The sequence below is a fragment of the Moschus berezovskii genome, chromosome 6, assembly GCF_049115385.1.
Source record: "Moschus berezovskii isolate FMDL1 chromosome 6, NW_MosBer_1.0, whole genome shotgun sequence".
NCBI classification, from domain to species: Eukaryota; Metazoa; Chordata; class Mammalia; order Artiodactyla; family Moschidae; genus Moschus; species Moschus berezovskii.
Genome location: NC_142465.1, coordinates 93,621,060 through 93,649,037, shown reverse-complemented (window position 1 = coordinate 93,649,037; position 27,978 = coordinate 93,621,060). Strand labels below are relative to the sequence as shown.

Genomic DNA, 27,978 nt, shown 5'->3' with positions numbered 1-27,978 from the left:
ACTCCCAGGCACCCGTAGCTCTGCTTTTCAAGAGCGCGGAGGGACTAAGTGTGAGTTTCCAGGCCGCCGTAGCTCGGATTCCTAGGAGCATGCGCCGGAAGTGGGCGTCCTGAGCCGCTCCCTCTCCGGGAATACAAACATTTCCGGCTTCCCACTGTAGTCCGCAAACCACTAAGAGCATGGAGGCTCCGTGCTCGCCCCCGACGGCGGGGAAGTTCGTGGTAGTCGGCGGTGGCATCGCGGGTGTCACCTGTGCGGAGCAGGTAAGACGGGCGCGCAAGCGATTTCGTCTCTCCGAGACCCCGGAGGCGCTGGCGCTCGAGGCTCCCTCCCGCCCCCTTTCCCTAGTGTTTCTTCCAGGTTGCTTTCACTTCCGTACCCACCCTTTTCGTCTCCTAGGTGTTAGAGCCTCTGTCTTGGCTCTCAAGGATGTCTTTAGTACCTCGCAGGCTTCGCGTCCGGTGCAGGGACGAGGAATGCCGAGCAAGTCGTTAGGGGAAACCCAAAGCCGACTGAACCTGGCTGTGGTCCTGGTGATACCAGAGCAGATGCGGGGAGAAGAGGGATGGGTTACGACTAGGAAGTACTTGGCCAGAAAATTCCCCCTTCTTTCTTAGTGACCAGATTGAATCCAGCTTCCTCGTAGGTGTCCACGTCCTCAGTGCATCATAACTAGATTATAAAGAAGTCCTTACGTAAGTGTTGTACACTTCGGACTCCCAAGATAGAAGAGATGTCATCTCCAGTAATATCTTGTAAAACAGCTGACAAGGGCTTAAGTGAAGCGAGGTGATACTTTTTTGATTTATAGTACACAATCAGACAACATATATACGTATGGAATTTTTACATGTATTTTACACGAATACATGTATTTTACATGAATACATGTATTTCAAAAGGGTATTGTATTAGTAAAAAGTAAATATAAGCAATCGTTGAAGTCATTAGAAATTAATAAGTTTTTTCCCTTAACTTTTAGCCTTTGGATGTGTGTAGATTTCATTTGGAGAAGGCAATGGCACCCCACTCCAGTACTCTTGCCTGGAAAATCCCATGGACGGAAGACCCTGGTGGGCTGCAGTGCATGGGGTCGCTAAGAGTCGGACATGACTGAGCGACTTCACTTTCACTTTTCACTTTCATGCTTTGGAGGAGGAAATGGCAGCCCACTCCACTGTTCTTGCCTGGAGAATCCCAGGGACGGGGGAGCCTGGTGGGCTGCCGTCTGTGGGGTCGCACAGAGTCAGACACGACTGAAGTGACTTAGCAGCAGCAGCAGACTTCATTTATTCATCAAGTAAACACCTATAATCCAGATACTGTACTAAGGACTGATTAGACTGGTACTAACAGAGCATGGTGCCTCCTTTTTGGAGACTCAAAGCCTAGTGAGTAATGTAAATAAGTAAATCATTTCATCAGTTGTTCACTACCTTAGGGGTGCCTGTGGAGTTGGTAAAGACTGAATTAGGGAAGAAGTGTCCTTTCTCACAGGAGATGTCCCTTTGTCTTAGTACAGTCATATCTCATATTATTGCCCTTTGATTTATTGTACTTCACATAAATAACTTGTTTACAAATTGAAGGTCTTCAGCAGGCCTGTGGAGTAAGCCTTATTGGCACCCTTTTTCCAACAGCATTTGCTCATTCATGTCTCTCTGTCCTATTTTGGTAACTACCACAATATTTCAAACTTCTAAATTATTACTCTGTTTTTTATGGTGATCTTTGATCAGTGATTTTTGATGTTACTATTGCAAAAAGATTAACACTCACTGAAGGCTCAGCTGATGGTTAGCATTTTTATCAATATTTTTTAATTAAGCCATGTACATTTTTTACAACACTTTCAGAACACATTTTTATGCACGTTTAGTATTGACAACAGTGTGTAGTATAAGCATACGTTTTATATGCACTAGGAAACCAAAATTCTCATGTGATTTGCTTTATTGCAGTCTTCACTTCATTGCAGTGGTCAGGAACCAAGCCTGCAATATCTGTTGTGCCTGTATAGAGGAATGAGTAAGAGCTTACCAGGTAGACAAGAAAAAACAGATATTCCAAAGGGAGGCAGCAGTGTAATCTCAGGTGAAAAAGCATAGAACCATCTGGAAGCAGCAAAACTTAAAGTATATGGTGCTTGGGGAAGGTGACCAGAGATGAAGCCAGGAAGACTGGCAGTGACCTGATCATAAAGGATCTTTTAAGTCATGCTAAGAATTTAACAAAAACTTACAAGTGGTCAAATGATTGTGACCAGTGGAGTAACATGATCAAATGAAAATTTTTGAAAGATTATTATTACAGTGTATTTGGAGCAGAGGAAGCTGGTCAATATGAAACTGGAAGGCCAACTCAGAGATGATATTAGTAGTATGATAATGGAAAGAGAAAGTGAGGAAATAAATTACAGAATATACATAGGAAAGGAGAGATTGATAATGTCAGATATTATGAAAAATTTAAGGTGGTACAAAAAAGAATAATGGATGTGTAGGTGAATTGAACATGCTTAGTTGGGTTTTTTTTTTAAGATTTTTACAACAACATTTATTTCTTAAAAGTTAACGTGCATAACAGGAAACCAAAAAGCACAAGCGAAAAACAAAGTCTTTCCTAATCACAAGCAGAGACAGATGAAGATAAATGGAGTTACAGAGCTGCAGGGGTTAAGAAGATCCTTTCAGGAAATTTAAAGTGAGCACAAAAGAGATTGTAGCTAAGGAAGATAATGAAACATTGGCAGAGTAAACCTCCGAATTTTGATAAGACTCAGAGTCTATACTGGTTGGACATTTGGAAGAGTAGGCATGCCAAAGCACTTGGGAAAGTTGCTAAAGTTTTAAGTGTTTTACTGGAAGTTTGCTGTGATTTCATTCTGCTTAAGACGAATGAAGTTATTTTGCAATGAAGAGAAGTTGGTTTAACTATTAATTAGGAAGATAATTCCTTCTCATCCTTTTCATGGTAATTGTTAGAGTGTAGTGTAAATGTGTGTTTCATTTTAATCAATATCGGAGTTGAACACCTTGCCATTACCCATAAATATAGCCAAGACCCAGGATAATGGAGACCTTTAAAAGGAGAACAGTGAGTTTTTAGTTTCCTAAGTTAATAACATTAAAATTGCATTATCTATCTCACCCCTCTATGTACTAATACTTATTTATCATAATTTTCCTTTCTTTTTTTAATAAGTTGGCAATTAATTTTCCATCAGAAGATATTCTCCTGATAACAGCTTCTCCTGTTATTAAAGCAGTTACAAATTTCAAGCAGGTAAGAACCATCATATAACTTTCTTAGTGTTAATTTTAAAAAACTGCAATAACTCACATCGCAGTTAGTGTAATTGTAGTATTTTAATTGTTTAACAAATGCTCTTTTGGTACTCATTTTCAAATCATAGCTCAAAGTTTAGAGTTGGTCACATGAAATACCAAAAGCACCTGGAATGTATTAAATTTCTGGTTGTCCTCATCTTTTCCTCCCCACTCAGAAGTATGTTTCAGAAAGTTTCTCTTTTGAGGAAGGATGTTATACACATCTACATATGAATGCAAATATACATGTATATCTTTATTATATAAGTGTGTGTGTATGTACAGGTCAGAAGAACACTACCTCTGAGCCGAGTTTACACTTGCAGATAATTAACGCTTCAGATGTATAGTAAGCATCTGAGAACACTTTGTAGTTCCATGAATTTATTTTACACATAACATTATAAAGAGCGTTTGGGTCATAGTATCATAGAAAAGGAAACTCCAAACATTTTTGATCTTGTACCTCACCTGTTAAAAACTTTTGCACTCATATCTTAATATTATATTTATAAACTGCATACATGTACTGCAGTGCTATAGTTCTGAATATTATAGGGCCTATGCAAAAATAAATGAATAAAAGGTGAAAAACATAAATCTTTTCTTCTCATACTACAATGAAGACTACTCACATAGTCTTTGATTCAGTACATGTTTTCCCTTATAACACTCTGATAATAGAATATATTTTTTTTCCTTCTGGCATTTTGTATAGATTTAATCTTGAAATAAAGGTTAAAGATTTGATCTTAGGGAGAAAAAGCAATCTACCCATCTCCCACAAATACACCTTTCCAAGCTTGAAGTGTATTTTCTAGTTCTTAATAATATTGTCTCTCAGGGAAGAGATCAGTATACAGTTAACCTACCCCATTTTCATACATAAATCCCTAAGATTTACATAAACTCCTAAGACCAAGGGTAATTTAGTGCCATGTGTTGTGCTTTATAACCTGCCTACAGATAGGTAAGATATCTTAGTACTTCAGTTCAGTTCAGTTCAGTCCCTCAGTCATGTCCGACTCTTTGCGACCGCATGAATCACAGCACGCCAGGCCTCCCTGTCCATCACCGACTCCTGGAGTTCACTCAAACCCACCTCCATCAAGTCGGTGATGCCATCCAGCCATCTCATTCTCTGTCGTCCCCTTCTCCTCCTGCCCTCAATCCCTCCCAGCATCAGAGTCTTTTCCAGTGAGTCAACTCTTCGCATGAGGTGGCCAAAGTATTGGCGTTTCAGCTTTAGCATCAGTCCTTCCAATGAACACCCAGGACTGATCTCCTTTAGAATGGACTGGGTGGATCTTAGTACTTGCTGCTGCTAAGTCACTCCAGTCGTGTCCGACTCTGTGTGACCCCATAGACGGAAGCCCACCAGGCTCCCCCATCCCTGGGATTCTCCAGGCAAGAACACTGGAGTGGGTTGCCATTTCCTTCTCCAATGTGTGAAAGTGAAGTTGCTCAGTCGTGTCCGACCCTTAGCGACCCCACAGACTGCAGCCTACCAGGCTCCTCCATCCATGGGATTTTCTAGGCAAGAGTACTGGAGTGGCTTGCCATTGCCTTCTCCATCTTAGTACTTAGGTATAGCCAAAAGAACTATGTATGGGACTGGGAGAACCAGAGAACAAATTAAACAGGCTTTTAATTTCTAAAAGAAAAAAGCATAAATTCAGTTATAGGCTGTGAGTACATTCTTAGAGAGAGATGTATAGCTGAGTCTTCCAAGTACAATTGTTGTACAGTAGAAAGAGAAAACTTGGGTTTTAGGCCTAGTGATTATTTACTGGCTGTGTAGCCTTGACAAATCTCTGTACTGAGTTGTATCATTAGGATAATATCTTCCTTACTTACTCAACAAGATTGTGAGCTTAAGTTGTACTAAAATATGTGAAAATGCATTGAAATAGCAAATAATCCTTTTTTTTTTAGTGTATAGAAGTCAGAAATTGCATTGAATATTTAGATTAATATTGAATAATTGAATAATATTAAATATTTAGATTATTTACCATTCCAGGATATGGAAGTTAAAAGTATAAACCATACATCAAAAAAGTCACTGATGGTTATCGGTTTGGTTAGGGGAAAGAGTGGTAAAGAGGGACTTTGACAGTTATTCTATATTATGTATTATTTATTTCTTTAGTGTTAAGAACACATATTCATGACTTGTATAATTTTTAAAGGAGAAGAGGAATTAATAGTAATTCACATTTATGGAGTAGTTATTATGCTGTACTTTTAAATGTTTAAATGTAGTAATGTATTTAACTCTTAACCCTGTGAAGTAGGTTGTCATCCCCACGTTACAGATGAGATAAACATGTCACAGTGAGGTACGGTCAGTTTTCAAGTATATTGTCAGGTTTGAATCCAGACACTTTGACTTTAGAGCCCACGTGGTCAGTTTCTCAGAATGATTATTTTCTACTGGGGCAACAAATATGCAAGAAATAGTTATCATACAATTTGATCGTTATCCTGATAGAGGCAAAAAAATGAGGTCTATACCAATATATTTATACATACTGAACTTTCTGAAAGAGGGCCAAAGCCTACCTTTGGGAGTTAAGAAAGGCTTTACATAGGAAATTGCATTGAAATGAGATTTAAAGAATAAGAAGGTTTTACTGTGTTTGCAAGAGATCAAGTGGAGTTTCAATTAAGAGGAGTAGTCAGTTGTGTCAGATCCTATGGAATGGTCAGGGAAGATGATGGTTGGAAAGTGGTTATTTCTAGTATAGATCATTGGTGACTTTCAAAGAATTTCTGCAATTTTGAGAAATTAATGGGAGGTAATTCTGAAATGACAGCATGAACTTTCTCTATTGAAAAAGTTGGTTATGAAGGTAGAAAAGATTTAGAATGGCACAACAAGAGGACATGAGGTCTAGCATTCAGTTCAGTTCAGTCGCTCGGTCGTGTCCGACTCTTTGCGACCCCATGTATCACAGCACGCCAGGCCTCCCTGTCCATCACCAACTCCCGGAGTTCACTCAAACTCATGTCCGTTGAGTCGGTGATGCCATCCAGCCAGCTCGTTCTCTGTCGTCCCTGTCTCCTCCCACCCCCAATCCCTCCCAGCATCAGACTCTTTTCCAGTGAGTCAACTCGTCGCATGAGGTGGCCAAAGTATTGGAGTTTCAGCTTTAGCATCCGTCCTTCCAATGAACACCCAGGATTGATCTCCTTTAGAATGGACTGGTTAGATCTCCTTGCAGTCCAAGGGACCCTCAAGAGTCTTCTCCAGCACCACAGTTCAAAAGCATCAATTCTTCGGCGATCAGCTTTCTTCACAGTCCAACTCTCACATCCATACATGACCATGGGAAACCATAGCCTTGACTAGACGGACCTTGGTTGGCAAAGTAATGTCTCTGCTTTTTAATATGCTATCTAGGTTGGTCATAACTTTCCTTCCAAGGAGTAAGCGTCTTTTAATTTCCTGGCTGCAATCAGCATCCGCAGTGATTTTGGAGCCCAAAAAAATAAAGTCTGACACCTTTTCCACTGTTTCCCCATCTATTTCCCATGAAGTGATGGGACCAGATGCCATGATCTTTGTTTTCTGAATGTTGAGCTTCAAGCCAACCTTTTCACTCTCCTCTTTCACTTTCATCAAGAGGCTTTTTAGTTCCTCTTCACTTTCTGCCATAAGTTGAATTTTATTCTTTTAAGGTGGGAACTACTTGAGCATGTTCACCTGTTGAGATTAAGAAACCCATGGGGAAGCCTGAAGATGAAGGAAAGCAAGGAATATATAACAAGGAAGGAGTCCTGAGGAGGTGAGAGGCGATGGGATCTGGAGCACAGAGCAGTGGATTGACTTTGAAATAGTGGGAGTGTGTCAAGGACAGTGGACATGAGCAGAGAAAGATATAGAAGGTGGGAAAGTAGTCAGAGTTCTTTGTGGTCTCTGTGTGTAAGGTGATTTGCTGAGAATAAAGAGGATGGAATAAGTTCAGGGAACATTAGAATGATGAGAGTTTGAAAAAGTCACTGAGGGACTGAAGTATGTTACTATGTTATTGCCCTTTTCACTATATTTGCACTGATGGTATAAAAGTAGTGGTAGCTACTTACCCTGGTAGCCATTGTACTCTTGACTGCCACACAGTTAGTGGGAAAAATAAAATAAAAGCCATTTAAAAAAAATGTTACTTTTATTAAATCTTGACTCTTGAGTGTGCATATTTTTAATATTCTCTGACACAATATGTATGCATAAAGCATTTCTGCATATGAAGAGTACAACATTGTCTCAAGGAAAAGCAGTTGTATACTTGCTGAGTTGCAAGATGAACTAGTTACTATTTTCATGGAACATCACTTTTACTTGAAAGAACGACTGACACCACTGTGGCCATTCATGTCTGGAAAATGGTGAAGTAAGCCTGTCACTTCAAGAAACCAACCAATGATATTTGTTGCCAATATGACAAAATTGGAGCTTTCAAGCAAAAACTAGATTTTTGGAAAACTCATTCTTCACTGTGAGCCTTACAGTACTTAGCCTTTTCTCATGAGACTGGTGATAATAATGAATGGGATTTTTAAAAAATATTTATTGATATGAAATGTATCAATATTTGGAAGATCTCTGTAATTTTGAGAACCAGTATTATCTGATGTGTGAAATTAAAAGATAGACTTGTAACTGTCAAATTGCAGGATAGACTAATGGATTTCACAGTCCCAATATGAAAAGTTCTTGATACAGTGTCAAATTCTACTTTGCATCTAATCTTTAAGAAACCATCACTTGTTGAGTTTTAGTGTAACATCAGGAAGAATGTACAGTTATCTGTAAGGGCTACATATCTGTGTAAGGCTAACTCTCTTCATGTACTTCAGCCAAAACAATGGTGCAATGGTTTAAATGTAGAAGCGGTTTGAATGCAGAAGCAGATACCCAGCTAAATTCTACTAAACCAGACATGAAAGATATTTGCAAAAATGTAAAACATGAAAGAGATTTGCAAAATTGTAAAACAGGGCTGCTTTCTCAGTTTATTTTTTTTTTAAATAGTCGTTTTTTATTAGAAGCGTATCACTTTTAACATGTATTGGATTTGTTATTGTTACTTTTAAGTTAATTAAGAAATATTTAAAATTTTTCTCCGTTTCAATTTCTGATGCAACAGATATTTCTAGGTCTAACTCAGAAACACAAAAGCTCATTGGGGTCCTCAGTTGGTAAGCTTGTAAAGAGGTCTTGAGACTAAAAGGTTTGAGAACCGTTACAGCCAAGCAACAGGATTTCCAGGCAGCATTTGAGGGCAAATACTAGTCTATAACGTGTGTGGGTCATCTGTAGCAGACTGGGTTTACAACTAGAGAATAGATGTAATTTGGTCTGTGGTTGGAAGTTTTCAGGGTAACTAATGGTTAAGGAATAAGACAGAGAATGAGATGGCTGGATGGCATCACCGACTCGATGGACATGAGTTTGAGTGAACTCCGGGAGTTGGTGATGGACAGGGAGGCCTGGCGTGCTGTGATTCATGGGGTCGCGGAGAGTCGGACACTACTGAGCGACTGAACTGAACTGAATGGTTAAGGATAAGAGAGCAAGAAAGTAAAGGATTTGGAGAAAAGATGAAATGATCCGTAGTGGAGTCCTAGTGGGATAGGACAGAAGGTGAGTCAAGAGGAGGCTGACAGTTTGAAGAACAGGAAAAAAAGAGTCCAAAGACTAGCTCACAGTAATGCTAACTAGTAAATAGAGAGAGAAAGCTGCAAGGATAAAGAAATAGAGAAGCTGTGATTGAACTGTCAGAAGTAAGTATGTTAGCCTTCATTTTACAGGCCAGGAGACTAAGGCTCAGTGACTTCCTGACTTGCCCATGAGTGGCAGGACTAGTATTTGTGTTTAAGTCTAAAGATATCGAGTCTAGTCTTCTTTCTACCATGTATATTGCAGCTGGCAGACTTTCCTGTTTTATGAATAGGAAATAAATAGTGTATAAAAAAGAAATGAAAGTATTTTATTATTTAAAATTCTTAAAAAATTTAAGTATGCATTTTTATCTCGTTTGTCTCATATAGGTTTCTAAAGTATTGGAAGAATTTGATGTTGAAGAACAACCAAGTACCATGTTAGAAAATCGCTTTCCCAACATTAAGGTTATAGAATCTGGAGTAAAGCAACTAAAGAGCAAAGAGCATGTACGAGGACTTTTTCTTAATGACTTTTCCTGTTGGTAAATCTTGGCGAGAGGTCTCGTCTGCCTTCCTTTGACCCCACCTGTTGCACCACCACTTAAGTCCCTGGCATGTAAATTTTGGTGACATTGATGCCCGTTAGTATTAGAAGAATGTACCCTTTTTGTGAGTTTCTTGGGGATATATCATTAGTTTAGGTTAGCATTTTAGATTTTACATTTTAAATGAGCATTAACATTTGTATAACATTGTATTAACATTTCTAAGTGTGGGGTGCAGGAGCAGTAATAGCAGAAACCTGCTCCCAGCAACTCTCAGTGTCATAGGGAGTACAGACATGCATATGTTTAATGTTGAAATATTTTGAAAGCTCTGGTATTAGGTGTTTAGGAAGACCTCACAGAGTGAGTAATACTGAGCTATGTTTTAAAAAGGTAGGTGAAGTAACAGTTCTCCACGTGGGAAAGGGCATTCCTGGAAGTGGAGACTGTGTTGAGAGACCCAAAGAGAGGAGAAGGGGCATGTGGAAAGAGAGAGGCTGTCAAAGGGGTTGGGGTATGGATAAGGAAAGGATATTGGCCAATTAGGCCAGAGAAGTGAGTAAATAGGATTGTGAAGAACTTTTTATGTCATGCTAATAAACTGAGTTCATCATCAGTGGATAGATTGTAAAGAGATTCTAAGTGGAAGAAGGGTTGATAAAATATTCTTCTAGGAAGATGTATCTGACAGCAGTGTCAAAGACGAACCGGGGGCAGAACAAGTGGCTAGTAGCTAGTAACCAAATTAGAAGGTGGTTATAACAGTCCAAAATGATACAATGCCCAAGCTAAGGCAGTCTCAAGAAAAGGCAACTTTTCAGTCTCAGATGTCAGGAAGTCTTGGTGTCATATGATACACAGTATCTTCACATGAACTTTAGTCACTAAGATGGGAAGCAGGGTTTGTAGTTGTTTCTCAGAAGCAGCTCAGGTTTGAGTTCTCCCTTAGGGAGAAAGCGTTATGTGTCATGTTTGAAACAAATAACTTGACAGGAAAAAATAAAAGAAAAAGTACTGAGTTTTATGAGAAAAGTTTTACAAATCTGAATCCAAACACCACAGTAATTTTCTAATATTTGTAATGGTAACACTTGTTCCATAAAACACCCATGTCAGTGAATCTGCACACTGAGATAGGCTCAGAAGTATACAAATGAATTGTGAGGGAGCTTATGTATTAGGGCATTTGAATGAGTCAGAGTGTCAAATGTTTCATTTGAAAAGTGTCCTGTATAATATACATGTCTGCCTTCTGTGATCCATCCTTCATATTCTTCAGTGAGTTAGAAATGATGTATTTACCTTTTTGTTTCCAAAAATTTAACAGTAGTCAATGAAGAGGTTTCGTGTTTGTTTTTATAGTACCTAGGTACCAATAATTTTTTTAAATTTGGTCAGTGCCTATAACTTCTATTAAAATTGTAACCGGATTATCTAAAGGAAGACTTGTATAACATTTCTGTATGATTATACTCTGTTGGTTTATTGGTTTTATGTTGTATTTGTTATATAGCTGAAGAGTTAAAATGTGTAACATATTTCAGTGGGTATGTACTTCATTATTTGCCAAATAAGGTACAAAGATTAACTCCTAAAACCATTCCAGCAAAGTCGGACATCTCTCATAGTAGCACATGCTTATGTCTGTCTACTTTCTAAATGCTACTTTTACATGGATACCCATTCAGTATTAAGAGACAAAAACATGCATATCTCTCATATGTATACATACATATCTCTGATATGTATTTGTAGACTCATCTAAATTTACTAATTAAAAATTAATATAAATTAAAGCCAGTACATGCTAGGATTTAAGGTTAACCTGTTTTTCACTTACAGAAAAATGTAATCCCCAAAGAGCATGAGGTTTGCTGGTAATGCAATTGTAATCTGTACTTAAGAGTATAAACACTGGTTTTCAGCACTTCTGAATTTTAAGATTCAGAAGCTATTGTTACCTCTTCTACCATTAACTATTCCTCTGCACCCAGAACAGACTTTAAGGTCCGATATGATTATAATCATGAATCTACTTATAATGACTCCCTTTGAGATTAGAGTGTTGATCAAGGAAGTGTTCATCAGAATGCTCAATTTAAAAATTTCTAAATGTTTAGTCTTTAAGGCCAACATACCTTTCCAGACACGAGATTCTCAAAGTTTTATCCAAAATTTTGTGGGAATGTACCTTTTTTTCCCCATGGGAAAAGGACTAATTTTCATCAGATTTCTTAGATGGTTCATGGTTCCAAAGGGATTAGGAATCATTGGGTTAGAGAACACATTCTTGTATTGAGTTAGCTTTGTCATTGCTGTAGCAAAGTATTGAGTGCTACCAAGAGGCAACCTTAATATATTTTTTGCTTTTGCCTTATTGAAAGTTTCATAATTGTGCTCATGTATAAATGTTTCCCCTCTCTTCATTGTTGTTTGGTTTTACAGTGCATTTTAACTGAAGATGGCAATCAGCATATTTATAAGAAGCTCTGTCTGTGTGCTGGAGCGAAACCAAAATTGATATGTAAAGGAAACCCTTATGTGTTAGGAATCCGTGATACAGACAGTGCTCAGGTAACATTTGGGTCATGGGAAAGAAACATGAAGACTTCTTAGACGTTTCCTGCATTTGAATCAAAGTGCTATACTTATAATGTTAATTTCTAAACTGTAGCAGCAGAAGAAAGTCTTCATGACTTACAAACCAAAAAGTAGTATAATATTCTAGTACTGCCAATTTGAGTTTAGTGTTAGTTGATAATTTAGGGCTTCTCTGTGGCTCAGATGGTGAAGAATCCGCCTTCAATACTGGAGACCTGGGTTCAATCCCTGGGTCAGGAAGATCTACTGGAGAAGAGAATGGTTACCCACTCCAGTATTCTTGCCTGGAGAATTCCATGGATACAGGAGCCTGGTGGACTGCAGTCCATGGGTTTGCAGAGAGTCAGACAGGACTGAGCAACTAACACTTAGTTGATCATTTATCTTATTTCTTATTCATGTTCTTTCTCTGTGTGTGTTATCTCAGGTATAATGTCTGTGCTGAAGGTTACAACTTACATTCAGTTCAGTGCAGTCCCTCAGTCGTGTCCAACTCTTTGCAACCACATGGAATGCAGCATGCCAAGCTTCCCTGTCCATCACCAACTCCCAGAGCTTATTCAAACTCATGTCCATGGAGTCGATGATGCCATCCAACCATCTCATCCTCTGTTGCCCCTTCTCCTCCCGCCTTCAATCTTACCCAGTATCAGGGTCTTTTCCAAAGCATCAGTTCTTCGCATCAGGTAGCCAAAGTATTGGAGTCTCAGCTTCAGCATCAGTCCTTCCAGTGAATATTCAGGATTGATTTCCTTTAGGATTGACTGGTTGGATCTCTTTGCAGTCCAAAGAACTCTCAAGAGTCTTCCCCAACACCATAGTTCAAAAGCATCAATTCTTCTGTGCTCAGCTTTCTTTAGTCCAACTCTCACATCCGTACATGACTACTAGAAAAACCATAGCTTTGATTAGATGGACCTTTGTTGGCAAAGTAATGTCTCTGCTTTTTAATATGCTGTCTAAGTTGGTCATAGCTTTTCTTCCAGGGAGCAAGCATCTTAATTTCATGGCTGCAGTCACCATCTGCAGTGATTTTGGAGCCAAAAAAATAGTCTGTCACTGTTTCCATTGTTTCCCCATCTATTTGCCATGAAGTGATAGGACCAGATGCCCTGATCTTAGTTTTCTCAATGTTGAGCTTTCAGCCAACTTTTTCACTCACCTCTTTCATTTTCATCAAGAAGCTCTTTAGTTCTTTGCTTTCTGCCATAAGATGACACACTTTCTGGTGTCATCTGCATATATGAGGTTATTGATATTTCTCACAGCCATCTTGATTCCAGCTTGTGCTTCATCCAGCCTAGCATTTTTCATGGTGTACTCTGCATATAAGTTAAATAAGCAGGGTGACAGTATACAGCCTTGACATATTCCTTTCCCGATTTGGAACCAGTCTGTTGTTTCATGTACAGTTCTAACTGTTGCTGCTTAACCTGCATACAGATTTCTCAGTAGACAAACCACACATTATTCTACTCTGATTGGGAATATGTGATTTGCATCCTAAATGATGTAATGATCTTTTTCTCAAAAGGCAAAGCATGTCCAAAACTTACTTCTTAGCAAATTAATATTCAGAAGATCTTTGTGATACAGAATCCTAGAACTAAAAAAGACGCATGGGTTGTTCTGCTCAAGAACAGGGATAAATTATCCCAAAAAGATGAAATTCTATCTTCAGAACCTTCTGCAACTTCTTTTGGTAATTTATTTCAGAATTCATTGATCATTATTGCCAAGAACATCTTCTTAGTTCCAGTCACAATACTCCTGCCTTACCTCAAGCTCAGTGTTGTTCTGTCCTATGAGGTAGTAATTTTATATTTACATAATAATATTTCACAGCATATTAAGAAGCAGAGACATTACCAGCAAAGGTCCATTTAGTCAAAGCTATGGTTTTTCCAGTAGTCAAGTATGGATGTGAGTTGGACTATAAAGAAAGCTGAGCGTCAAAGAATTGATGCTTTTGAACTGTGGTGTTCGGAAAGACTCTTGAGAGTCCCTTGCACTGCAAGGAGATCCAACCAGTCAACCTTAAAGGAAATCAATCCTGAATATTCATTGGAAGGACTGATTTTGAAGCTGAAACTCCAATACTTTGGCCACCTGATGTGAAGAACCGGCTCATTGGAAAAGACCCTGATGCTGGGAACGATTGAAGGCGGGAGGAGAAGGGGACGACAGAGGATGAGATGGTTGGATGGCATCACCGACCCTATGGACCTGAGTTTGGGTAAACTCAAGGAATTGGTGATGGACAGGGAGGCCTGGCGTGCTGCAGTCCATGGGGTCACAGTCAGACATGACTGAGCAACTAAACTGAATAAGATTTCAGTCTATAAAATTGATAGCAATTTTTTAAGCTTATTCTTAAATAGGAATTTTAGAGAATACTAGAAGAACTGGATTTTGTTCTTGTGAACCTTTGAGGTTCATGTTATGAAGGACTGAGTTCGTAACTATGTCACAGTGACGTCCTCTGTGTACATGAACTCACCAGTCCTCATGAAAACCCTGTGGCAGTCATTACTCCCACTCCACAGAAAGGGAACTGAGGTGGGGGGACTAAGTAGAGCCAGCTGCTTTAGCTGTTCCGCTGTCATCCTGAAGCAATGGGACTTCTCTCTACTTCGGAAAGTACCATAAGAATGATTTCTGGTCACTTTTTCTCCAAGCTCATTGTGATCTTTTTCTGGCGGGGATTGGGAAGTGGAGGCATCAATTAGCTATTTTAAAATGGTGATAACATTTTAAAAACAAATACTAGACATTATTATGCGCCTGCTACTCCTAACAACTTTATGTCCATCGTCTTACTTAATGCTTAAAAAACTTTGAAATATAGTCATTTCTTACTTTCATTTATAGTTGGGAGGACTTGAGGTGCAGAGAGGTTAAGCAGCTTGCCCAAGGCCACCCAGTTAGTAACTGCTGGAGCCAGGGACCCTACAGTCTGTGCTCTGAACCGCTGTGCCACTGTGCTCATTTCTGTAAGTTCTGAGTGACTGCAGGGAAAGTGTCGACTGAGGGACTAGAAGGACAGGAAGAATCCTGTATCCAGAATATAGCTCAGTGTCATGTCAGTAAATTGACTTGGTCCAGTAGTTGGGAATGCAGTAAGCTAAAGACAGAGCCTCTTGCTGCATTTGAGGATAATGACATACAAGGCAAAGAAAGCTAGAAGAAGCATTGCTATAAAGGCAATCTGGGGTGAAGCATGGAGACATTTATTAATCGGGAGGGTACGTCCTGGCAGAGAGGGAAAGAGATTTATTATCAGTGAAGCCTCTTGCTTCGAGCATTGCCCATTCTACAAAACACTTGTCGTTTTCTTTTTGATACAGGAATTTCAGAAACAGCTTACTGAAGCTAAGAGAATAATGATCATAGGGAATGGTGGTATCGCACTTGAATTAGTGTAAGTACCTGTTTTTTAATATTATGGAAGGATTGCTCTGTGATTCGTGTAATTATTGGTAGACCAGAAAATATCTTGTTATCCTGAAAAATCAAAGAAAAGGATAGTTGCTTTTCATACATTTTCATGGAGAAAATCCACTTTTTTTTTTTTTTTTTTTAGCTTTCATGAAATACTTCATAGTTGAGAAGGTAAATTTATGAAACGTAAAGGGTTTCGGGAAAGCTTTTGGTCTCACTGACGACTGGTTAGATTTGCCCCATGCATGTGTTCTTGTAAGCATGTACTGTATTGAGAAACAGTTTGAATACGTACACCTTGAGTCCTGCCCATCGTCCCCATGACTGTTTATTGCGTATACCCATCCTGCCTCACTCATTTACATTATCCGTCCAGCCATGAAACCCAACGTGTTTGTGAGTTTTGCTTCAAGATACGTGGTACTCCCACGTAATGGGAGTAACTCTTGGTTTCTAGAAGTTTGGGAAATGTGAACACCTTAATATGAAATACTATCATCTTAATATGGTGTTTACAGTTTGAAAACCATTGAGGAGCATCCTGCTATAGTCTCCAGAGCATTAATGCACTTTCTTTGTGATTTTATCTTTCCGCAGATGGCAGACATGGACTAGTCTAGATATTTTTCAGGCCAAAAAGTTGGGTCTGGCTACAAAGAGGACAAATTTATATCCAAATAAGGAATCTGCCAAAACCCTGTCTTTGCTCCCTTGCATTTGTTCCAGCCCTGAGACTAGGTTTTTGCCTCTTTTTAGAGGACGGTGAATCTCAGTGGAAGCCTGAAAGAGTTCTTGGATTGCCTGAGTATGAGCATTAGCAGTTATTAATGTAATTATGAAGTTTGTGGCATTGTATGGAAAAGTGCAAAGAAAAAACTAGAGTCAAGACCAAATGGGCCGGAAGAGGGAGGCATAGATTTATTGTAAGAGGAGCTTCAAATCCTTACATACACATGACAGATTTTTCTCCATCAGTTATCACCAAAAGTGGAACTTAATACTACTATATTATTAACATTGAAAAGCTTGCTCACAGTCACAAAGTTTCCAAGACTCACAATATTTAATCCTATTCTTTATTTAGGTTGGAGATTGAAGACCATATACCTGGATAAAATTCATAATTTTATATTCAGTAAACTTTGATTGTTTAAGAAAGCGCCCATGTAGTGCTATTCTCTCAGTTTAGGTTAACTGAATGATTAGGCTTTTTTGTCTTAATGAAAAATGACATATCCAGATTCTTTATGCATTATAGTAGCCCCCATGTTCCACTGATGCTAATACTGATTTCTTCAGTATGCCTTCATTTCAGCTATTATCTCTGTTTCCAAACGTAGGTTAATCCTTTCTTTTTCAAGCCGACATAGTCTTTCATAATTTCACAAAATGTAATACTTCATTGTTTTCTGGGGTGTTTTTTAAGTGGTTTTAAAAATGAAAGCAGAATTTCCCCCAAAGTGTGATGATAACCTTCTTGCTTACGCATCTTTCTGAGGACATAGTTCATAGGATAAGAGGATTGGAGGGCGTCCTGTGAGGTCCAGCACATCCAGGAGTTATTTCTGGTGGTTACTTATAGTAACTGTGGTCCACTGGTCAAGCATCAGTATTTTAAGCTATAGTGCTATGTATTATGCTGCTGCTGCTAAGTCGCTTCAGTCGTGTCTGACTCTGTGCAACCCCATAGACAGCAGCCCACCAGGCTCCCCCATCCCTGGGATTCTCCAGCAAGAACACTGGAGTGGGTTGCCATTTCCTTCTCCAATGCATGAAAGTGAAAAGTGAAAGTGAAGTTGCTCAGTGGTGTCTGACCCTCAGCGACCCCATGGACTGCAACCTACCAGGCTCCTCCATTCATGGGATTTTCCAGCAAGAGTACTGGAGTGGGTTGCCATTTCCTTCTCCGGTGTTACACTACTACTGCTGCTGCTGCTGCTCCTAAGTCACTTCAGTCGTGTCCAACTCTGTGTGACCCCATAGACAGCAGCCCACCAGGCTCCCTGCTACATTACTTTAAAATACAAAAAAAAAAAAAAAAAATGGTTTGTAAAATTGAAATATAAAAGTTATGTGTATTTTGCTTTCTGTTTATCAGCAATATTATATGATCTGAGCAGCATGAGATAGAATGTTCTCTAGATAATCTGAAATTTAGTAACTATTAAGTACTCTGCTGGCATAAGAGAGGAGGAGAAATAAAGGCCCACTGGAGAAGGCAAAGGGCTCCTTTACCATACACCAAAAAGCATGAACATCTGGTGACCTGGAGTCAGATGTACTAAACGTTCTTTTCTCTATCATCAGCTTATCTGTCAATTAGCCTTGAAAAATCATATAACCTAAAAGCATCTGCCTCCAATGCGGGAGACCCGGGTTCAATCCCTGGGTTGGGAAGATCCCCTGGAGAAGGAAACGGTAACCCACTCCAGTATTCTTGCCTGGAGAATCCCATGGACGGAGAAGCCTGGTAGGCTACAGTCCACGGGGTCGCAAAGAGTCGGACACGACTGAGCGACGGAACGGAACAGAACAGAACTATGTTATATTATGTCATTAAGAGAAATAAAGGTGGTAACACTTTTTATCATAAATGGATGCTAAAACCCAGTGACATTAACACACCGATTACCATTGCGGTTCCAAATAAAATCCTAATATAGTTAGGATGACCACATATCCTGTTTGTTCAGGACTGTCCCCATTCATTTGTACCAAAACACGTATTAAGAGCAGATAAATTATAGTGAACTCCAGGGACTTTGTGGAGTGACTATTAAGAAAACCACATTCTCAGTGTCCAAACCTAGAGATAAAACTGCTAAAGCCTAGAAGCTCTTGCTACCTCATGAACATTAATGGAAGGTGTTTTCTATATACCTTGGGATTCCTTTTTTCCTCTAAGATCCTTCATTTTTCTGTGACCTGGCTCTGTCTCTGGCTAGATGTCTTGGAAATTTCTTAAAGGAATTCATTTGCAGAGTCATCGTTTCCTTTACAACAAAGTTAAGATTTTCCTTGTAACTCTTATTCTTTTTTCTCTGTCCTTCAGTAATGTGCTTTGAATACATATTAATAAAATATTTGTTAGCAAAGAAGTCAACTGTCTCAATATTGTATCTATATGTCATCGATCCTTCCATTACTGATTACATTGTAACTAGATAAACCAGGCATTGCTCACTCCTGGGAACCCTGGGGAACATTCATATAATAACTGTGTTTAGAAATTGAACACTTCTAGGTGATATTCATTAAAAATTTTATATGCTATTCAGTACACGTGTGCATGCTTTGTCGCTAAGTCGTGTCCAACTCTTTGTGACCCCCGTGGATTATAGCCCACCAGGCTCCTCTGTCTATGGGATTCTCTAGGCAAGAATATTGAATTGCCATTTCCTCCTCCAGGGATTCAGTGTATATATTTGTCATGCATATGTTCTCTAAATAAACTTTAAATTTCCCTTATTATTCTACTTTAACTCTTATTACCCTAAAATGGTATTATATTCTGCTTAATAATCATTCTCAGTTTGCCTTAAAATATTTTCTTTACTCTTGCCCTAAGAGGTAGTTGTTATTTATCATACAAAGATTTCTTCTTACACTTTGAAATTGCTTTAAGTAACTTTCATATTCCTTTTAGGTATGAGATTGAAGGCTGTGAAGTAATTTGGGTCATTAAAGATAAAGCAATTGGGAATACTTTCTTCGATGCAGGAGCAGCTGAATTCTTGACTTCAAAGCTCATTGATGAAAAACCAGAGGCTAAAATTGCACAAAAAAGAACCAGATATACAACTGAAGGTAAGTATGGTGTCTAGCTCATTCATTCACAGATGAGACTTTACTTTTTAACCATATAGAAAAAGGCTATAAGAAAATTTAGCAAAATATTTTGATAGGACTATAGATAATACTTATTTCTATTTCTTTATGTAACTTTTAAGATTGTGACACACACAATATATATGTAGGATATATTTTTTATGAAAAGTATGTATAACTAAAACTGCAAATTTAAAGTGAATTAAATCAGCCCATCTACATCTGTGCAGGCATTGCAGTTCGACAACACCTAAGTTTATAAAATGCAGTGAGTTTAAAAACAAATAGTTTTTTTAGTTTAAAAGAGGTTTTTTTTCCTTAAATTTTTGGCTTACAAATTGAACAAGAACTTTGTAAGTTTGGTCACACTAAAAATTGACAAAATTTTCAAAATTTAATGTCTGATTTTCTTACTCTTTATATTAATCAGTGATTATAACATCCATGACGGAGAAGGCAATGGCAAGCCACTCCAGTACTATTGCTTAGAAAATCCCATGGATGGAGGAGCCTGGTAGGCTGCCGTCCGTGGGGTCGCTAAGGGTTGGACACGACTGAGCGACTTCACTTTCACTTTTCACTTTCACACATTGGAGAAGGAAATGGCAACCCACTCCAGTGTTCTTGCCTGGAGAATCCCAGGGATGGGGGAGCCTGGTGGGCTTCCGTCTATGGGGTCACACAGAGTCGGACACGACTGAAGTGACTTAGCAGCATAACATCCATGAAGCACTCTATGTGTTTATACACAACACTCAATTGAAAGAGTATACATTTTGTACCTGTAGATCACAAAATATTAATGAATAAGATAATTAATATAGGTTATCCTGCTGTATGAATGTGTGTATAAGAATTATTACATTACTTAAAAACTTCTGAACACAAACATAATTCTCTGCCTGACAGTTTTTGTATCCTTTGGATTTTGAACTGAGTTTGTCTCTTCAGGACGGAAAAAGGAAGCACAAGCCAGAGCTAATGCTGGTAACGTAGGCAGTGCCTTGGGACCTGACTGGCACGAAGGGCTGGATCTTAAAGGAACAAAAGAGGTATGTTTTCATATACTGTTTAAACATATCTAAATTCAATTTTGAATTCTTGAACTGTTTGTTAAAGTCTGGTTATTAAGCATGTAGTCAAAGAATTGGCCAAGTCATTTTCCTTAAAATCCATGGTGTTAAGACTGGACTTCGGGGCCAGTTGGCCCATTTGAACTTTAGAGGTAGATCTCCATACACAGGCTTTAGTAAACACACCTGTCCTATTTTAAATTAATCTTTTCTCAAAGGTCTCTTTGGATGCAGTCTGTTCTGAAGATTATTAGATAGATTCTAAATAAATTACACATTTAACATCCTAATTGCATAAGCAGATGAATTGCTCTTACTCATTTACTAGATGTTTTAGTTATTTGTGGTTAAAAGGCTATGTATGATATTTAAATATTGTAAGAAATACATATATAGTCTTTATTACTGTGTATGATTTTTCTTCAGCCTTCATTAGGTTGGAGTGGGCCTGGCTTCACAGTATATCAAATTTGTGTATATCAAATTTTGTGATGGAAATCATGCAAAATCATTTATTCCTGCACCTTCAGGTCCTACAATTAATGGTATTTTTAACTTGCAACTTCAGTTTAGTTCAGTGAACATTTGTTGAGTATCTCCTACCTAAATGGCACTTTACTAAGGTTCTGGAATATAACAATAAGGATATGTCAACTTACTTTTTAGTCCATAACAATTATAATTAAAATATATATACAGGGCTTCCCTGTGGCTCAGTGGTAAAGAATCTGCCTGCCAATGCAGGAGACACTGGTTCGATCCCTTATCCAGAAAGATCCCACATGCCGTGGAGTAACTAAGCCTGTGCTCTAAAGCCCAGGAGTCTCAACTGCGTGCCCTTCAGCCCATGCTCCACAACACAAGAAGCCTCTGTAATGAGAAGCCCGTGCACTGCAACTAGAGCAGCCCCCTCTCACTGCAACTAGAGAAAAGCCTGTGCAGCAACGAAGACCTAGCACAGCTGAAAATAAATAAAATACATATATACATGTAATTATTGATGCGGCTTGTTATTAAAAAGTATGCCCTTAGTGCTACCTGCCAACTCTTGATCTCTAAATACTAAATGAGTTTCTGCCCACTCTTTATACACAAAATTAAGAGGCGTGTTTGGGAGCATTAAATGTGTTTTCACTTATACTAGAAGAATTTTTTCTTAAGTTTCTGTAAGTGTATTATAAATATTTTCTTCATCATCAGTAACCCATCCTTCTTTCTGGAAATATTATGGTGACCAGTACTTCTTTATTTTAGTTTTCTCATAAAATTCACATTGAAACCCTGTGTGAAGTAAAGAAAATTTACCTTCAGGAAGAATTTAGAATTTCTGAGAAAAAGTCCTTGACTTTTCCAGGAGACCATCATGATCAGTCAGTTACTATTGACAAAGGTAAGTAATGAAATAAAAAATAATCACTTACTTAAAAAGACAATTTTGCTTTATTGTTATCTTTAAAAACTCCATACTTCCATGTAAAATTTAAATGTGAAAAGATAAAACCATAATTTAATAATGTAAATCATTTCATTTTCACTACTTAACTCTTTGCATTTTCTAATAAATTAAACTTTATAGAGCTTAACATTTTATGTAGGGCTCATCGTTTGACCATCATACCCCTGTGAGTAAATTAGAGTATCTTGTATATCAAGACAAAAAATTAAAACTAAAAAGCTGATGCTCTTGGAGTTGAAGTGACATCCTCAAAATCAGATTGAAATCTATAAGTTGAAACTAACGTACAGATCTCCTGAAATTCCTATTCTACATTGCCATGAGAACTACTCTATGAAATATATTCAACTAAACCTTCTGTATGAGATATCCATTGCTCTGAATTATTTGAATTTTTTCACAGGAAAAGGGATTGTCTGAATGTCAATAATAAAGGAAAACTTTGAAAAATGAGTAACCTACTTGGATTAAACTCTAGATGGAGTATAATTTATTAATAAAGATTTTTAAATAATTTATAAAGTGATTATCAATTTACTTTGTTAGAACTTGTGTCTAAATTTGAAGTAAAAAATTTTTAGAATGCCTGCCATGGTTTCGTGATTATACCCAAAATAAGATGGAATTGGTTATATTAAAATTGTTTTAGCAAATGTACCTTGTAAATATTCTTGAGTTATTGTTTTAAAGTCACTTCTTGCCTTGTTCAATTTTTCTTTGTTCTAGTTGTCATATTCACATGTTACAGGCTGTTGGTGGTGATTACAACTTGAGAACAAAATTTTTTTTTTTTAAGAGATATGGCCTGTATATGTGGAATTGACCAATGAAAAGATATATGGCTGCGATTTCATTGTCAGTGCTACAGGAGTTACACCAAATATAGAACCTTTTCTCTGTGGCAACAATGTAAGGTGAAAATTCTTGTCTCACTGTGAACATTGCTAAAGTGTTAATTATTTGTGAAGCTCTCTAATTCTCAAGCATGAACATTGTTCATTTGAAGCGTGGCACTGAACTGTAATTTAAGATGGCTGAAAACAATTTAATTTATATTCATCTCTTCATGTTCAGTACTTTTTTACTGTCAAATCCTTAAGCAGTTAACATCCTACCATTATTTAGGGGGACATAATGCACGCTTTATTTATCTAAATGTTGGTAAGAGACTGATGTGTATGCTAAGTCACTGTAGTCCTGTCCAACTCTTTGCGACCCCATGGACTGTAGGCCGCCAGGCTTCTCTGTCCCTGTCATTCTCTAGGCAAGAATACTGGAGTGGGTTGCCATGCCCTCCTCCAGGGGATCTTCCCAACCCAGGATCAAACCCGCTTCTCCTACATCTCCTGCATTGGCAGGCGGGTTCTTTGTCATGAGTGCCCCCTTGGAAGTGGGCCTCAGAGACTGATACTTCCTATGAATTCTTAAAAAGTGATTCTTTTAGAGAAACCAGCGTATATTTTTTGCTTTTTAGCATTTGAAGCTTGTAGTAACTGAGGAATATTTTTGTAACTATGAGTGGGGTGGTCATATGTTTATTGGCAATTTTTGATGTTCTAAGAATTTGAAGTTCCAAGAATGCTATGGGTTCATCTTTAGTAGGAATTTGACTGCCTGGAAATTCAGATTAGTTGTCTAAACTTGGCAGCTATTTTTCACTTCCCTCACTAAAAGTCAGCATATCAACATATAGAAATTTGACTTGTTCTTTTACTTCAGAACGAAAAAGCCATGTTTCCTTTTCCGTACCCCACGTGCTTATGGGGAACATTGTTTAGTTTGCTGTAGGAGAAGACGGTGGCCTGAAGGTGGATGACCACATGCACACGTCCCTCCCTGACATCTACGCCGCAGGTGACATCTGCACGGCCTCCTGGCATCCCAGCCCTGTCTGGCAGCAGGTAAGCCGGCATACCTGATCACAGCTGTTGTCAGAGAGTCCATCTGAAAATAAAGCGGCTGCCACAGGTAAAGGCAGCTTTCTGGTTTTCCGGCTTTTCTGCTTTAAGTGGGAAGCTATCAGAGAATTTTGGGGGTTTTTTTTGGCTACAAAAACAACAAAACACTAGAATTTTTCCCTCTTGGTAAGGTATTACATAGTGACGGAATAGACTGGGATGTCTTAATTTTAAAAAGAATTGTGACTGTTACTTTGTTTTTCATGCTCAGATGCTTATCAGCAGTGTCCAGTAGAACTTTCTGTGATGACAGATATGCTCTGTACTTTTGCAGTGTCCAGTCAGGTAGCCACCTGTCTACTAAGCACTTGAAATGTGGCTGTGACTGAGAACTGAATTCTAATTTTACTTGTAATTAAATAGTTACGTAACTAGTGGCTACGATTTAGGACAGCACAGCTTTAGATTAAAAAAATAGCAAACTGAGATTATAAACCATACATTGTTTCTGATGGTCTGTTCCCTGTGGGAATTACTGAAAGAAAATTCCCATGGTAAACAGCCTTCCTCAGCCTAACAACCCCTTCCACCTGGATCTAGATTTCCCCCTGCTGTCACAGTGTTGCCTGCCTCGTAATGGTGGGGCAGAAGTCCTAGAGGAAGATACTCAAGACAGTGACCACAGGTGGCGTTGTTTTAGGAGGAGGGGAGTCAAAGGTAGATGTTAAAGAACCAGTCAATGCACTTATCTTGGTGATACTCTAATAAAAAACAAAAACCACTTACCTTGGTGAAAGACCAGTTCCACTGGTAGGGCTATTATTCATTCAGATTAACTGGAGTGTGACGTAGTAGAAGAACTAGATGTATTTTAAGAATCAGCTTTATCATTTTTACATACATCAGAGATAGCATCAAGAGGGTGATGTCAGCCATATTTCTAAAATACTTCAAACTGGCTTGTTTTCAGTTTTCTCTATAATGACATCCTATGTCGTTTTTATGGCATATCTGTCACAAACTCAATTAGGAATTGGAGTTGCTGTTTTTGTTGTTGTTGTTTTAACATTTCAACCCACTAAGGGTTAAAGCCGGGCTTCCCTGGTAGCTTAGCTGGTAAAGAATCTGCCTGCCATGCAGGAGACCCCAGTTCAATTCCTGGGTCGGGAAGATACACTGGAGAAGGGATAGGCTACCCACTCCAGTATTCTTGCCTAGAGAATCCCCATGGACAGAAGAACCTGGCAGGCTACAGTCCACAGCATCGAAAAGAGTCGGACATGACTAAGTGACTAAGCACAGCACAGCAAAACGGCTGAAGCCAGGGAATATGTAAATTACATCCTTCGTGTACCTCATACTCTAGTACAGGAAAGAAATGTCCAAAACTAAACAGGTGTTTCTTACTTTGAGTGACTCTAATAAACTCATCTCTTAATTTGCATAAGCAGTAATTGTTTCACATAGTTGGAGAAGGCAATGGCAAGCCACTCCAGTACTCTTGCCTAGAAAATCCCATGGATGGAGGAGCCTGGTAGGCTGCGGTCCGTGGGGTCACTAAGGGTCAGACACAACTGAGCGACTTCACTTTCACTTTTCACTTTCACACATTGGAGAAGGAAATGGAAACCCACTCCAGTGTTCTTGCCTGGAGAATCCTAGGGAAGGGGGAGCCTGGTGGGCTTCTGTCTAGGGGTTCACACAGAGTCGGACACGACTGAAGTGACTTAGCAGCAGCAGCAGCAAGACACAAAGGGAAGGAACTTGGAGGCTGAAATGCGTTAGTACCATTGCGGCAGTACAGCACCGCAGGCCACTTCTGCTGGCCATTCTCTAGTTGTTCTGTGCTCTGTAAACTGCCTTCTACTTCACCAGACCTAACCTGGTTTAGAGAGGAGACTGAATTAAAAAAAAAAATCACTTCTTTCAGAAGTTCTTAAAGCTCATATCCATGACTATGGTTATTATTTTTGCAACAAAAAAGACATTAGTCGCCACACATAAGGTATCAGTTCATTTCAGTTCAGTCACTCAGTCGTGTCTGACTCTTTGCGACCCCATGAATCACAGCACGCCAGGCCTCCCTGTCCATCACCAACTCCCGGAGTTCACTCAGACTCATGTCCATCGAGTCGGTGATGCCATCCAGCCATCTCATTCACTGTCGTCCCCGTCTCCTCCCGCCCCCAATCCCTCCCAGCATCAGAGTCTTTTTCCAGTGAGTCGACTCTTCGCATGAGGTGGCCAAAGTATTGGAGTTTCAGCTTCAGCATCAGTCCTTCCAGTGAACACCCAGGGTTGATAAGAATTATCAAATACCAGAAGCAGTTGGTTAGTGTGACAATGATCCACTCAGTTACCTGACAAGCTAGGTATAACTGTTCTCGGGGACTGTCAAGCGCTTTAAGGAATTGTACTAGGTTAAGGTAGTAACCAGAGAAGGCAATGGCAAGCCACTCCAGTACTCTTGCCTAGAAAATCCCATGGACGGAGGAGCCTGGTAGGCTGCAGTCCATGGGGTCGCTAAGGGTCGGACATGACTGAACGACTTCACTTTTACTTTTCACTTTCACACATTGGAGAAGGAAATGGCAACCCACTCCCGTGTTCTTGCCTGGAGAATCCCAGGGACAGGGGAGCCTGGTGGGCTTCCATCGATGGGGTCACACAGAGTCGGACACGACTGAAGTGACTTAGCAGCAGCAGCAAGGTAGTAACATTTTTCAAATAATGATAATGAAAAATTAAATTGCATGACCTTCTTTATTTCAGATGAGGCTGTGGACCCAGGCTAGACAGATGGGATGGTATGCAGCGAAGTGCATGGCCGCAGCTAGTGTAGGAGAGCCCATTGACATGGATTTCAGCTTTGAACTTTTCGCTCATGTAACAAAATTTTTTAACTATAAGGTAAGATAGATAGACAAATATTAATAGTAACTTTCCTGCTTGTTAGTCTTATAACTAATTACAGTCATCTAATTTTCTCACGTGACTAAGAGCTTAATCTGATTTTAATCACTATACAAAAAATGACAGATTTCCTCATTTGTTACAAACCCATAACTGGTATTATTGCTGGAGGCTTCCCCAGTGGATCAGAAGGTAAAGAATCCTCCTGCAATGCAGGATACCTGGGTTCAATCCCTGGGTTGGAAAGATCCCCTGGAGGAGGGCATGGGAACCCACTCCAGTATTCTTGCCTGGAGAACCCATGGAGACAGGAGCCTGGTGGGCTACAGTCCATGGGGTCACAAGAGTTGCACACAACTAAAGCGACTAAGCACAGTCCCTAGTTATCTGATAGTCAGACCTACCTTCTCACTGAACTCTTGTAGTTCAGGGGGGAAAAAAATCTCTTCCAGATTTGTTCCCTGATGGTACATTTCTGAGCTTTATTTGAAATTCACTCCTCCTTTGTGAAGGGAACTAACAGCTATTCATACTCAAGAATGAGCAGGTACTACCCCCTACATATTATTTAACCCTCTTTACATCACTCTGGGGCAGGTTTTTTCCTCATTTACTGACAAGGAGAAACATACACATACAAGTATATACATAAATTTCAGAGAGATTCAACAATTAGCCCATGAAAGAGCTCAGTTTCTTATTCAGCCTTTAAATCATGACTCCAGGCTGATGTACTCCACGTCCTACATATCTGTATATTCACTAGGTATTTTTAATGTTCATATACACTGTATGGTAGTGTCATCTGTAGAGTAAATGCATACTGTACAAATGTTTTCTTTGGTTCCTTCTAAATGGCACTTTGAGCAGTAAAATTTTGTGATTAGATTTCCCATTCTAGGAAAACACAAAATAACTGTGTATTTTGTTTCTTCTTAAGTTCTCACTAAAATAACATTTTTATATCTCTCTACACAGGTTGTATTACTGGGAAAATACAATGCACAGGGCTTGGGTTCAAACCATGAACTACTGCTGAGGTGTACTAAAGGGCAGGAGTACATCAAAGCCGTCCTGCAGAACGGGCGAATGATGGGCGCTGTCTTAATTGGTGAAACTGACTTAGAAGAAACATTTGAAAATTTAATTTTAAACCAGATGAACCTTTCGGCATATGGAGAAGATCTGCTGGATCCAAATATTGATATAGAAGATTATTTTGACTAA

The 27,978-nt window shown here is 39.0% G+C and overlaps 1 protein-coding gene across 2 annotated transcripts; it reads left to right on the top strand.

The window, feature by feature from the left end:
* Positions 1-29: 29 nt before the first annotated feature.
* Positions 30-27,978, top strand: PYROXD1 (pyridine nucleotide-disulphide oxidoreductase domain 1). 2 transcript variants are annotated; one of them, XM_055394479.2, is made up of 12 exons: positions 31-263; positions 3,205-3,285; positions 9,384-9,503; positions 11,987-12,115; positions 15,490-15,563; positions 19,230-19,390; positions 20,363-20,463; positions 21,739-21,874; positions 22,737-22,849; positions 23,719-23,841; positions 26,611-26,748; positions 27,730-27,978. In XM_055394479.2, the coding sequence occupies exons 1-12, from the start codon at positions 180-182 to the stop codon at positions 27,976-27,978; spliced, it is 1,509 nt and encodes a 502-aa protein (XP_055250454.2). In that variant the 5' UTR covers positions 31-179. The 2 variants fall into 2 exon arrangements, with proteins under 2 accessions (XP_088693412.1, XP_055250454.2); XM_088837286.1 differs by lacking the exon at positions 3,205-3,285 and having other exon boundaries at positions 30-263.